The sequence below is a fragment of the Lolium rigidum genome, chromosome 6, assembly GCF_022539505.1.
Source record: "Lolium rigidum isolate FL_2022 chromosome 6, APGP_CSIRO_Lrig_0.1, whole genome shotgun sequence".
In the NCBI taxonomy this organism is placed as follows: domain Eukaryota; kingdom Viridiplantae; phylum Streptophyta; class Magnoliopsida; order Poales; family Poaceae; genus Lolium; species Lolium rigidum.
This window is the reverse complement of record NC_061513.1, coordinates 91434731-91448999: the sequence shown is the minus strand read 5'-3', so window position 1 is coordinate 91448999 and position 14269 is coordinate 91434731. Positions and strand designations below refer to the sequence as shown.

The 14269-nt window shown below is 45.1% G+C and overlaps 1 protein-coding gene across 1 annotated transcript; it reads left to right on the top strand.

Moving 5' to 3' along the window:
- Positions 1 to 957: 957 nt before the first annotated feature.
- LOC124667212 (probable LRR receptor-like serine/threonine-protein kinase At2g28960) lies at positions 958 to 14015 on the top strand. Its single transcript, XM_047204523.1, has 12 exons — positions 958 to 1051; positions 1317 to 1893; positions 2153 to 2658; positions 3111 to 3261; positions 3829 to 3900; positions 3983 to 4048; positions 4125 to 4205; positions 11396 to 11562; positions 11677 to 11912; positions 12075 to 12204; positions 13167 to 13226; positions 13309 to 14015. Exons 1-12 carry the CDS (start codon positions 958 to 960, stop codon positions 13977 to 13979), a joined length of 2811 nt encoding a protein of 936 aa, XP_047060479.1. The 3' UTR covers positions 13980 to 14015.
- The last annotated feature ends 254 nt before the right edge of the window (positions 14016 to 14269 follow it).

Here is a 14269-nt window from a genome sequence, read left to right as displayed (position 1 = left end):
ACTTGTTATAAAAGCGACAAGCAAATAACGAAGAACGAAACAAGAACACACGCAGGGGGCACAAGATTTAACGTGAAAAACCCCTTCCAACACAGAAGGGGAAAAAACCACGGACGCTAGCCAGCAAAACTTCACTATATCGGGGAGTGTTTACAAACGCCGTGGGTTATCTTATAATCTGATTAACCCTAGCCGGCGGCTTACAAGATGTGTATATACGCTTCGGTCCAAGCCTCCGGCGACGGGCCTCGCTCCGCTCGTCAGAAGTTAGCCTCTCTTTAGTATATGAATTTGGATCACAATACAACATCCACTACTTGGCGTAAGCTATCCTATATATGCCATTAATTTGTTTGTTACAATTGGAAATTCGACCGAGCGCCATCGTTGACATGCGACCACGTAGGTGCTGATGAGATTGCGTGAAAGATAAAAAGAAACATCCTGCTGAGTGCTGAGGTATGAGACTGAGACCGGCCGGCAGACATGCGTCATTTTGATCTGTCTTATATCTGCCTAGTTGGGTCGGTCAGCTTAGCATCGTGGATCTGGTCTAGCAAATCTAAAGTATATTTTTAAATCCTGTGACTACACATTTGTTTCGGTTTTTTTTTTATTTGGAATGGCAGACTTGTTCTGAGAAATATCAACGTCCATGTCTCTATCTCTATTGGCAAGCTGCGTGCTTGGTTCGCCCGAACAATCACCATAGTCAGAGGTTTTTTTCCTTTTGATGAAAGCAAGTTATACATTTCTTTGCCAGAAGGTTTACCTAATGATGAGCAGAACGGTTTTGTTTTCTCTGCATTGTTAATCCAGCACCGAGGCTGAGTCAACCAAACGCAAAAACAAACAAACAAAAAAACACTACTTAACCGTGGTAGTTGTCTTTCTTTGCTATATAACTGCAAAAGTTCGTTTATCGCTTCAGACATTGCAATAACCAAAGAACACCACATGGCGATCAGCTTCACTACAAAGCTGACATGGATCTTTGCGCTGCTTCTCATCCTGGTCATGACGATTCAAGTCCGAGCCCAGCCTCCACCTGGTAATACATGTCATATCCTCCTAGCTTTTCCCTTCTAGATCCCGCGCCTTTCTAAGCTCTGCACCATCTACACGCACAGTTCAGTTTTTTTTTTTAAAGTTCAATTTACTTCAGCATGCAACTTGAAGAATCTCAGTTTAGTGAAATCTTATAAATCAACAAAATATTAAAGCTACAGTATGTCTAGTCGCATATGCCATGATCATTGCTTAGTATATCCTTAACTTCAAACACTTGAAACCGATACATACAATCCCTTGTGCAGGGTTCATAAACATCGATTGTGGATGGAAAAACAATAGTGGCTACGTCGACCAAGCCTTAATACTACCGTACAGCTCTGATGGTGATTATGTCGAGGGCGGCATGAACCATGAGATGTTACCAGAATTCATGGCTGGTGCAACCAATGAGCAGCAAAAAACCCTGAGGAGCTTCCCTGACGGCTCAAGGAATTGCTATACACTGCCGTCCAACATCAGTAAGAAGTATCTACTGAGGGCCACATTTACTTACGGCAACTATGATAGGTTGAACAAAACTCTGGATGGGTCGCTGTTTCTGTTTGGGCTCCATATCGGTGTCAATTTCTGGGAGGCGGTGAACTTGTCAAATTGGGATCCATCATCCACAGTATTGAAGGAGGTGATCACCATTGCTCCGAGCAACTTCGTGTCCATCTGCCTGATAAACTTCGGTTCAGGGACTCCCTTCATATCTTCGTTGGAGCTGAGGCCACTACAAGATACGATGTACCCTTTTGTCAATGCCTCTGTGTCAGTCAGCTACTTCCAACGGTATAGATTTGGCAACATCACCGACATCAAAGACTACATCACAAGGTGAGACAAGGCTGCCATCTAAACTAGTTTAGTACCAGTCAATGGTTTTGAGTTCGTATTGCTAGCTTAACACATTTAAGAGTGTTTCCTACTTTGTTTTCTGAACGCCGCAATTGCTTCTAACAGAAAGTAATAGTAAATCTCAAACGCGACAAGTTTTGGACTGCTAGATCCCATAGCAAATACCTTTCAGTTAAGACCAGAAGATTAGTGTACTTTGCTAGCTATTTATCTGTTTTTCCTTATGTGTGCAATGAAGATATCCGATGGACCCTTATGACCGGTTCTGGCAAAGCTGGTCTTTGACCTACGGCAAATCCTATTCCTACCCTTGGATCAGCTTGAACACCAGCAATAAAGTGGAGAGTCTTCCTGGCACCGATGTCTTCAACGTGCCGTCAGCCATCTTCCAGCAGGCCTCGACCCTAGACACGAACTACTCCTCCATTCAATTCGCAGTGGCACAGGGTCCCAATCTACTCGGCAATAACCAGAAGCTTCTCCCAATTTTTCACTTCGCCGAGATCAATGAGAGCAATCCAAATAGGAGGTTCGACATCTACGCCGGTGAATTGCTGTTCCCAGGATTCTCCCCGTCGCTATTCCAGATGGATAGCAAGTACATGAACGGGCAGTTCTTGCAAAACTCCTTCACATATTTCTCCTTGAACAAGACAGCCACCTCAAGTCTTCCACCACTCATCAATGCTTTCGAAGTGTACTCACTTGTTGGGATGGAGAATTTCACCACTGACTCCGATGATGGTAAGATCATGTATATATATTGCACGTGCATTACACATTTGTCCTGTATGCGGAAGATTCACATGATCATCATAAAGTTGCCAATGCTAATAACTGAGGTCTCACGATGTAGACTCCTAAAGATTTGCAACTCCCTTTGACATTGCCATGATCTTCACTAAAGTGAGAAAAACATGGTTATCAATCAAGTCATGAATAGTACAATCAGCTCGTGCTTGCCAAGCTTCCAAAGGTCAATTAATGTCAATGTGCCAAATGGAAAACCATAGTTGATACATGAATTAGTACAATTTAATCAGTTGTACAATAAGAAAATAACTGCATATAATGCAATGATATTACAGTTTCTTAAGCTAACATTCCATCTTTTAAATCATATAAGCCCCCATACCCAACTTATACAGCTACTTTATGCTATCCATATTTGTTTTCATTGTCTTTTTATGTTGTAGTCAAATGCATTAAAGAAGTCAAGAAGTACTACAATTTGGCACGAATAAACTGGAATGGAGATCCATGCTCCCCAACAGAGTATTCCTGGGAAGGTTTGACTTGTGACCACTCTAAGAGCAACCAGAATCCGAATCCGAGGATTGTCACAGTGTAAGAGCATACAAGGACTTGAATCATATACTTTTTAAAATTTGAACATCATAGTTCAATCTTTTAAGCCGAAGTGTGTCGAATCAACCACAAGATATTAAACGTTCTGCCAGAGTTTTCATTTACATGTTGATCCAAATATGGTCTTGTTATATAATAATCCATTCCAAATTTACTGAATTTCTAACTTTGTGCTAAGTCAATCTTGACCAAGTCTACATTAATATATGCTAATATTTACAACATCAAATATATATAGTGCGAAAGTATATTCCAGAACGAATCAAATGGAACTAATTTGGTGTTGTAGTTGTTGATATATTTTTCTATAGACATAGGACAAATCTAGAACTGAGCCAGTATATCACTAGGGACAAAAACTCAGTCATGTGTCTTGCCGGCTAACGTCTCGAGAACACAGGTAATTTAGTTAATATTTAAAAAATACAGGTAATTTAGTGTAAACCTGAACCACGGAAAGATATTTACATAACCTTGAAAATAGATGTTAGCTCGAAGACATCGCTAAATTAAAATGACTTGTATTAACTTGAGTTATTTTTGCAGAAATCTGTCCACCAGAGGACTGAGAGGTGGACTTGCCATATCATTCATGAACATGACATCACTAGAAAACTTGTAAGTGGAGCCTACCACATAATATTGCTAAATGAGATTATGCTGACATCTTTTATGACACTTAAGAATAAAACATATATAGGGATTTATCACACAACAATTTGACGGGAGCTATTCCAGACTATCAACTAGAGTCCCTTACAGTTCTGTAAGTCTCTGTGCTGATTACATCTGTGGTTGATGATATAAATTTTAGATGAATGATTTTAACTATGATTTTCCAGTAACTTGTCAAATAACAAGATAGATGGACCAATCCCTGATTATATTCTTCGAAGAGTTCAGGCCGGCCTGCTGGACTTGAGGTTTGGCATGCTTCGTTGCACAATTCCTTACTAGATTATTTGTTATTAAACTAAATAACTATACCTCGAAGGCTAAGAGGAATAGGCTCAACCTAAGGTTGTCTATCATAGAAATAATTCCAAGTTTAGCAACAATCTTTGCACGCATACTGCAAGTGCATTGAGTAAAACACATCTGACTTTGCCATTCTCTGGTCACTGTTTGGTTAATGTCGTACTTGTGGCGCGCCACACTTTTCTAGCACCATGCCACAGCAGCCCCGCGTGTCATATACATAAACTCTTGGTGGCAAATTCACTAAGTTGTGGTGGCTAATAGGGTGCCACAAAAAGTATGTCAATACCAAAAGGCCAAAATGGAAACTGGGTCATTTGGTGCCCTTTATATATATAATGTGAAAACAATAAATTTAGGATATCAAAATATTTGGAAAACAATTATACATGTATATAAAGATGGGTAGTACGTACATACTCCCTCCATCACAAAATATAAGGCGTCTAGATTAGTCAGAAGTCAACGTTTTTTTAGCTTGACCAAGTTGATACACATACATATGAGCATTCATGATACTGAATCAATATCAATAGATTCACCATAAAATATATTTTCTCAATATGTCTATTCAATATTATAGAGGTAGATAATTTTTTCTAAATATTTAGTCAAAGTTAGTAGGATTTGACTTTTTAATAATCTTAGACGTCTTATATTTTGGAACAGAGGGAGTACCAATTTTCATCACTATATATTTTCATCCTTTGTGTAAACAAAAAGGGCAAATACCCTTGTCAGGGTGCTAGGAATGCTCCTCCATGTTTGGCGCCATGCTCCCCGCCCCTAGCCTAGCGTAGCCGCACCTCGAGCCCCGCCGCCGTCACCTCGCCGGCAGCCCTCCCTCCCTGCCATGTCCGCCTCTGACGCCCACTTCAGCTCCGGCGCCAGCCGCTGGTTGGGATCTGACAACAGCTCCAGCTCCTCCTCGCGCTCCTACCGCGAGGTTGTGAGCTGCGCCTCGACCTCACTACGCCGCGCGCACTCCGCGCCACCTCCGCCCCCACAACCAGGGTGTCCATGCAAGCCCGCCATGGCCCGCGCTCGGTGGTGCACACATGTAGAAACATGCAATGTGCTTCCGTTGCCTGTCGCCGCACCACCTTGTGCGGGACTACACCAACGACGTCCGTCCCGCCTCTACTTCGTCTCCGGGCACGATTCTAGGGCTGCGAGATGTGCCGCCGGCCTCGCCCCTCCGCGCGCTCCTGAACGCGATGTCGATGGCCATGACCAGACCCACCGTCGATCCCAAAGGATCCGGTGCGCGTCATCGTTACACGTTCTGTCGAGATTGAGCATGCGAAGGGCATCCTGCGTCGCGCCATGGACGCCTCCATCACCGGCACGCGTCCCGCGGTCTCCGACGATGCATCAGAAAGGTTGCCGACGGCCTACTTGTTCAATCTTGGGTGTGCGACATTCATGGCACGATCGGCGTCCCAGAGATTGGTGAACAGCTGATGTTATGGCTCCAGCTCGAGCCCTTGCAACTCTCGGACCATGCCAACACCCGCACCTGGAAGTGGGGCAACAACGGTATCTACCTACTGCCGCGCCTCATTACTCGTGCTCAAGATTTGCAGCCCCTCATCGACAATTTGCACCACAAGCTCTCAGGTTGGCATGCCAACTTGCTGTCAAAAGGAGACCGGCTAGTTCTTGTGAAAGTTGTGCTTGCTGTTGTCCCGATTCATGACATGCTTGCAACTGAAATCCCCAAGCCTATCAGCGAGGCAATAATTAAATGCCAACGAAATTTCTTCTTGTCATCTGGTCGTCATGATGGAGGTGGAAGTTGTGCCATTGCCTGGCGTGATGTCTGTCGTCCCATTGAGATGGGTGGCCTGGGTATACTTGATCTCAAATGCATGAGCTAGGCTTTCCGTGCACGTTGGTCCTGGCTTCAGCGTGTCGATCCTGGAAAACCTTGGGCAATGTTCCCCATTAAGGTTAACCGCCACATCAACGCCCTGATCCATGCAGCCACTAGTGTCAAGCTGGGAGATGGCACCACGATTTACTTCTGGACTGATAGGTGGCTTGCTAGTCAGAGTATTTCTAGCCTTGCGCCGGCTGTGTTCGCTGCTGTCAGTGCACGTATCGCTAATGCCCGCACTGTCGCTGCTGGTGTTCATGAAAATTCTTGGATTAAAGATATCTCTGGCCCCCTTTCGGTCGACGGCATAATGCAGTTTTTGCACCTGGTCGAAATTATTGATGCCCAAGAACTTTCCCCTGACAATGCGGATGAGCTTTCCTGGAACCTCACCAGCTCGGGTTCCTACTCAAGTAAATATGCATACAGTGCCTTGTTTGAGGGTATGATATTTTCTCCTCATTGCAAGGCTACCTGGGACTGCTGGGCTCCTCTCAAATGCAAGGTTTTTGCATGGCTAGCAGCTGCTGATCGCTGTTGCTGCTGAGCGACGCATGCGACATGGTCTTGCTGATGACGACATTTGTGTTGTTTGTGACCAAGGCAGTGAGAGCATCACCCATCTTCTGCTGCAATGCCCCTTTGCCAAACAAATCTGGTTTGATACCCTCTCCAAGCTTGGCCTCCAAGCATGTATCCGAGGGCCTGATGAGGAATTCGACTCTTGGTTCGAATCTGCTGCCATGAGAGCTGCCCCCCATCTCCAGAAAGCCTCAAGATCTATCATCATCCTCTTACTTTGGAGACCGTGGAAATCACGCAACGATGCCGTCTTCAACAACACCACACCCAACCACCTTGACTTATCGCTCTCCATTCTTGATGAAGCCGGGTTGTGGCTGTTGGCTGGGGCCAATGAGCTTAGTCGTCTACCTTATGACAGTCTGCTACTTCTCTCGCCAAGTCTGGTTCAAGATCCTGGCCTAGCTTCGCGCTACGTGCAGGCCCCCAGGACGCGACGACACACTCCAGGTTTGGTGGAATCAAGCCAAGCTGAACACCCCGAAACCCCTTCGCAAGGGACTGGCCTCCATTGCCCTACTCATCCCGTGGATGCTGTGGAAACACCGCAACGACTGCGTGTTCAATGGAGCTCAACCCTCCATCACAACGTCGTCAACAAGATCAAGGAAGAAGCCGCTCTCTGGGCAAGGGCCGGAGCTCAAGGCCTACGCGTGCTCATGCTGCAGACCTGGGATGTCCATTGATTAGCCCCTGGTGTTCTCGCTTGTCGCTTGATGTATTTTTTTGTTTTTTGTTTTTGGCTCTCTGTTGCGTAGACACTTAGAGGGCACGTAACCTCAAACCTTCTATATTTTCAATGAAATGAAACGCAAATGTTTTTAGCATTTTCTCGAAAAAATACCCTTGTCAAAATAGTTACTTTTTGCTTTTTTGACACCACGGATTTGTCTTATTGTGGAGCCAACAAATTAACATATTTCAAATAAAAAAATTATGTTTGTATAACATGTCTATATGTATCCATGGAAAGCATAATCGTTTCTTTACTTGGAAGTATGGTTTCGATGTTTTTTAGACACCGGCCCGAAGTGTCAAGGAATGCAAAAGCCTTACGTTTTGATGCATTGATAAAAAAAATAAAGTTATATATACAAGCCTAAAGAAGGACCAACACCGCCGCACACAACTCGACCCAAAAAACCTAATCTAGGGGAGTAGTCCGCCCACTGTCGCGCCTCGCCCCACACAACAGGGAAGCTACTGAAGGACATGCATTGTCGAAGACTGCAACATTCCGATGCTTCCGTATCCACCATGCGGTGAGCATGATTAGTGACGAGGTGCCCTTGCGCAACTAGAGAAGTGCGGTCCGCACTACTAGCAACCACCACTCCACGTCAAGTGTGGGTGGCCCTGAGGTGGTCCGAATCCACGACAAGACCTCGTACCAGATAGTCCTAGAGAATGTGCAACATATTCTCCTCAGAATGGTCGCACAACGGGCATCTCGCCGCGTGTGGTAAGCTACGTCGCACGAGCCGCTCGCTAGTCCAACACCTATCAAGACAAGCCAGCTAGACAAAGAACTTCTCCCTAGGTGGCTCCTAGGATTTCTGGAAGAGGGTATCGTAACAAGAACGGGAGGAGTATTGTGCATTCGTAATCTAGCGCCAAATCATCCTATCTGGTTCTTTGGATAGTTGCGCGCCCCTGAGCATGCTCCACAGCTAGGCGTACTCCAGAGGGCCATTGCGCTAGGTGCGCCAACTATGTTCGATATCCAGTTGTGCTCCACCTGCGTATGTTTTACCATACGCTACCTCCTGCAGCGCTTAGGGATCAACGTGTATACTTCCGACGCTATCTCTCTTATGAACTTCGGATCCACCCACCTGTCCTCCTAGACTAGGGCGAACATCCCGTCGCCTAACGCCATGAAGGTGGAGGCAGCAAAGACATCATGATATACCTTGGAGAACTGCATATCGAGCCTGCTCCAAGGACGCAGGGTCAGTACGCATCCTCCAGAGCCAGCGCACCTTGAGGTTGATGCCCGTGCGGGCAAGGTATGGGATCCCCAAACCGCCAAGTAGCAGGCGGCACACCTTGGACCAGTTGACGTGGCAGTGACCACCATTAGCAGTTGCACTGCCAGCCCAGAAGAATCCACGTAGGATCTTGTTCACCTACCGAAGTGCCTTCTTGTTAAAGCTAAGCACTATGAGCTAGTACATCATTATGGCCGCCAGCACCGAGTGGACGAGCACCAAGCGCCTAGTCCTAGGCATCATCGATGCCTTCAAAGTAAGCAGCTTGTCCGCTAATAGATCCACCACATGCTGGAATGCCTCACTCGACATCCGTATGATCGAGAGTAGGATGCCAAAACACTCCATAACTGCCGCCGCACCGTTGGCCTCCTCCTCCGAACATGCAAAGAGCTCAAGAATGCTGCGAATAGCATGCAATTCTGTCTCATCTGGATGGGAAAATATGAGCGTGACGTCACCAGCTCCCTTCGCGCCAGGCGCCGAAGGATCCCCAACTCGATTGCCTTAGCCAACACGTTGTTAAGCGTGTTCATGACTAACACGAGTAACGATGGCGATAGAGGACCATGTCACTCCTCTGAAAAATGGGGGGGCTGGCTCGCCGTTGAGCATCACCCTAGTACTCAACGTGGACAAGAGGATGGCTACCAGCTCGGAGGACCTCGACAAGGAACCCCCACGAGATAGAGTCGAAGGCGCACGCTCCTTCAACCGAATAAGGAATCTAGCCATCTCCTTCAACCGAATAAGGAATCTAGCCGTCTGCTGGATCAACATGAAGTTGTCATGGATGCACCATTTGCAAATTAATGCTCATTGGTTGCGATCCCCCGCAACTCCATCCAAGGGCCAGGCGAGATGGAAAATTCTTCGCCAGCAACTTGGCGAAGATGTGGATCAGTTTGATCAGCCGGTAGTCACCTAGCTCTGCCGCATCCGGTCTGTTAGGCAATAGTATCAACAGTGCATGATTCATGCTCTCGAACCCGTGCCCACAAGTCATGAACAGCTTATTAAAAACTACCATAAAGCCCCCCTTCACTGTCCCCAACATGTCCCCCAACAGCTCTGGAGGAACTCAACTGTTAACCCGTCGGGGCCCGACACTTTGCCATGACGCAAACGCCTAACATCATGTGCACCTAGGAATTCCAAATCCACCTAGTACTGGTTGTTCATTGACATACCCTAGAGGCCCTCGAAGTGCGTAAAAAAGCTTCCGCCATGGCAGCATGGTCAGATATGACCGCACCGTCGATCGGGAGGCTATGAATCATGTTCTTTTGACGGCGATAGGTCGTGTGCTGGTGGAAGAAGGCTAGGTCCGCATCCCCTCTCTCAGCCATGCAATCTTGGCCCGCTGACAGGCCAACGTGCACTAGAGGCCATCCCTAAATAGGCATCCTTAAGATGGGCCCGGAGTCGATGCTCGTCCGGAGATAGCTGTCGTGATTCCATGGCGATGTCCAGCCTAAGCACCACCTCCCGCACCATCATCAGCTGCAGTTTGACACATCATATCCTTTTGTCGCTCCAGCTCAAAGTTGCGCGCCATGCGCTTCAACTTGGCACTGAGCCGCCGGAAAGGTTACGGGTCACCGCCAATCTCACGCTAGGCGGATTGCACCACCTCGCTAAAATCATCCAGTTTCAGCCAGAAGTGTTCAAACTGAAACCGTTTCCAACCCAGCGACAGTGTGGTGTAGTTAAGGAGGAGGGGCGGGATCCACCACAACCATCGCAAGGAAACACAATGAGCAGCTGTTGTGCAACTCTTCCCACCAAATAGTGACGAAGACCCTATCGAGCTTGACGAGGGTCGGGGTCTCATGCTCGTTCGACCACATGTAGCACCTCTCGTGCAAGTAAACCTCCTTAAGCTCGCAATCATCCAAAATCTGCCTCGTCTTTCGGCTTAGGTTGATGTTGTTCTTGTCCTCGTCGCGGTAGATCATGTTAAAATCCCCGCAGAGGGTCCATGGTCCGGGCGAGTTGGACGGATGTCGCGAAACTCGGCAAGGAAGGCAACCAGCACCCCCTCCCCCCCACCCCCCAAGGGGGTCACCTTCGATGTGACGTTGTTAGGCATCAATGTGGATGCTATCAAACTGCACCATCCTGCTAATCTAGGCCACGATCACCCCACACAAACGTATCGATAGCCGACAAGCAAAAGTAAGCATCAAAGTCCACGCCTAGCGTTTCCACTATGATAGCATGAGTTGCAATCGCTAGTTTAGTCTTGAAGGCATACAATCGAAGCACCCGTAGTAGTGGTTGACCTGTGTTTATGATCCATATATATGATGTATTTTTATCGATCCAACATATCCTTAATCACATGTACGATCAGCTAGTAAATATAAATGCTTTATCATCTATGGGATTTCAAAATAACAGGATGATAAGAACCTATTAGTAACTGCACGGAATTTAGAAATCATGTACTCGCTCCATTCACTAATATAAGACATTTTGGAAAGCTAATTTAGCTTTCGTAAACACTTATATTTGTGGGGAGGAAGTAATATGTTCATGTGGAGAGTAGAGGTGTTTAGAAGAACTATTAGTAGGTTAGTCGTATTACAAAAACAGAAGCATGTTATAATCATAATTTTTTTAGAGCAGCTAAGATGTTTTGAGCTGTTTATTTATATATGTTGTTTAATTGTGTCATAAGATTAGAAGGAAATCCTGTATGCTCAAACAACAGAGATACATACTGCTCAGAGAACAATAATAAGAAGAGGAACACCACACCTACCGTGCTCATTGCAGTGATAGTTCCTGCTGTACTGATATCCCTCCTAGTAGGGATGTGCATACTGTGGAAGTTATACTGGAAAGGTAAAACAAAACCATATGCTTTGAATTTTTTTCCATCGATGCAAGGGTTGTAGACATTAGACAGCACTTCCAGACCTAAACTTACATGGAAAAAACACCATCTTTACTTTGCAGGGAACTCAGGAGACAATGAGGATTATGCTATGTATGAAGAGGAAACTCCCCTACATATTGACATCAGAAGGTTCACATACGCAGAGCTGAAGGTCATAACAAACAACTTCCAGTCAATCATTGGAAAAGGAGGTTTCGGTATTGTGTATCATGGCAAACTCGAAAGTGGTGATGAAGTAGCTGTTAAGGTGCTTATGGAGACATCAATAGACGAGTCAACAGACTTCCTCCCTGAGGTATAACACTAAACTAACTACGCCACATCATTACTTCAATTGATAGAAAGTGAAGTGTATAAGTCAGCAAGAGATCAAAAACATTTCCACAGTCCATATTGAGTAAAATCATGCAACTGTCTTCAGCTCTAGGATGTTTGGTAATTTTATCTGTCACCGCAGGTGCAAACCTTGTCCAAAGTTCATCACAAGAATCTGGTGACAATGCAAGGATATTGCCAAAACAAGAAGTGCCTAGCACTCGTTTACGACTTCATGCCCAGAGGAAATCTTCAACAGATTTTAAGAGGAGGTTTATCTCTTAAATTTTCTTAATGTTCTATCAAGCATACTTGACTTAGTTACAAACAACCAATCTTAAGTTTGTAGTTTTTATTATTATCGCCAACTCGAATTTCCTACAGAGATCATTTGTACCTTAGCTCAATATAATTGAATTATTCAGTCAAACCTACACATAAACCCAGATGTCAGCAATTTTCATTACCCACTTGGGAATCACCTATTTTCCGAAGTTATCAATATATCGAGCTTAGCAGCATAATACAAAATTTGACGGGACCTAGTCATAAGTATAACAAAGGAATCCTAAAATTAAACTACTCTAGCCTTGAGATCGTACTGCAATCAGGATTTCTGTGTGGCAATATAATTTTGCCGTTCAAGTTGTAGTTGATAACCTAAACTGTTATTGCTACCGTTAGTCAATACAGCTGAGTTGGTAGACCTGATTTACGCTGTACAGATATTGGATTAACAAGTGAGGCTACATAGCTGCATTCTTAGAGTTGTATGTTCTAAGTCCTAACCATGGCATCGTCATAGATATTCAGAAAAAACTTGGACTACCACAGTTAAAATCTTAGATATAACCAAGGCATGAGTCACAAATTATAAGCATGTACATCTTTCAAAGAAAGTAAGAAAAGGAGCAACTAGAGAGATTTGTTAATAGACTCATAGTATACTTCAATAACTTGATTCGCTTGTTAACTGGATTTGTATATAAGTTCTCTGGTGAGGAGAGGGAAAAGAAATGACCTCTAAAAGATCAAATGCATGTTTACGCAGGTCTTAAATCATAACATACCAAATGATGCGATGGTTAATCATTGTGTGTGTAACCAGCTTTCGTTAGCATAAATATGTGAAAATAGTCGAGCAAGATAACATGTCCAAAGGTTACAGAATGATATTTAAGCTACCATGCATGTACCAAATGGCACTTGTATTAATTTGGTACTGTTGATGCAGGAGATATCTATAGTTTGGATTGGGAACAGCGGCTTCATATTGCCCTTGATGCTGCACAAGGTCCGCATTTCAATTATATATTACCTTTGATGTCATGTAGGTATGTGCGTGTTAGCAAAGTATGAATTTTAATAAACTACAGGGCTGGAGTACCTACATGAGTCATGCACCCCATCAATAGTGCACAGAGATGTGAAGACCGCCAACATCCTTCTGGACAAGAACCTGGTGGGGATAATATCTGATTTTGGTCTTTCTCGGGCATTTAACGATGCTCACACACACATATCTACCGTTGCTGCTGGCACTCTTGGCTACCTTGACCCTGAGTACCATGCAACTTTCCAACTCACTGTCAAGACGGACGTTTACAGCTTCGGTATCGTGCTCTTGGAGATCATCACCGGCCAACCCCCAGTATTCAACGACCCTCACACCGTCCACCTACCAAATTGGGTGCGCCAAAAGATAGCTAAGGGCAGCATTCACGATGTCGCAGACAAGAGGCTGTTGGATCAGTACGATGCCAGTTCCCTGGAGAGTGTGATAGACCTTGCCATGAACTGCGTTGAAAACGCAGCCATTGACAGGCCGAGCATGACCGAGGTTATTTCAAGGCTCAAAGTCTGGTTGCCAGCACTTTCAAGCGATAAGCAGTCTGCTTCTGGGACCCCTCGACGTAAGTACTCCATGGATTCTGAAATTCCAAAGCAGTTCCAGATGATGATTTCAGGAGTAAGCAATGAGGGGACCTCCTTCCAGTCTGGTTATACCAGTGGGCTTACAGAAATAAGCATGTTTTCTGGACGGTGAAAGGGAAAAAAGCCCACCGTTTTATTGTTGCATCTGTTTAGACAAGTTTGCTAATATTCTCAACTGCGTTGTCATCGATTGTTTATAACTTGCAGTTCAGTGATTTTATCTGAAGTTTGTAATATTGCCCGTTTACTATCAGAGGGTTGTTTCAGTGAGGGGTATTTTTTTGTGCGCGCTTTGGTATTTTGCTCGAGTAGTTTTTGACCATGAAGCCTCTCCTTCCACCTGAGACCTCGGTTGATCTATATATTGGTTACTGGCAAAAGAAAATGGTATGCGACTATGCG

Coding starts and splice junctions, on each gene's coding strand:
- LOC124667212 (XM_047204523.1), top strand. CDS start 958: ATGGCGATCAGCTTCACTACAAAGCTGACATGGATCTTTGCGCTGCTT. Junction 1,894..2,152: donor ATCAAAGACTACATCACAAG/GTGAGACAAGGC, acceptor TGTGCAATGAAG/ATATCCGATGGACCCTTATG. Junction 13,227..13,308: donor TGCCCTTGATGCTGCACAAG/GTCCGCATTTCA, acceptor AATAAACTACAG/GGCTGGAGTACCTACATGAG.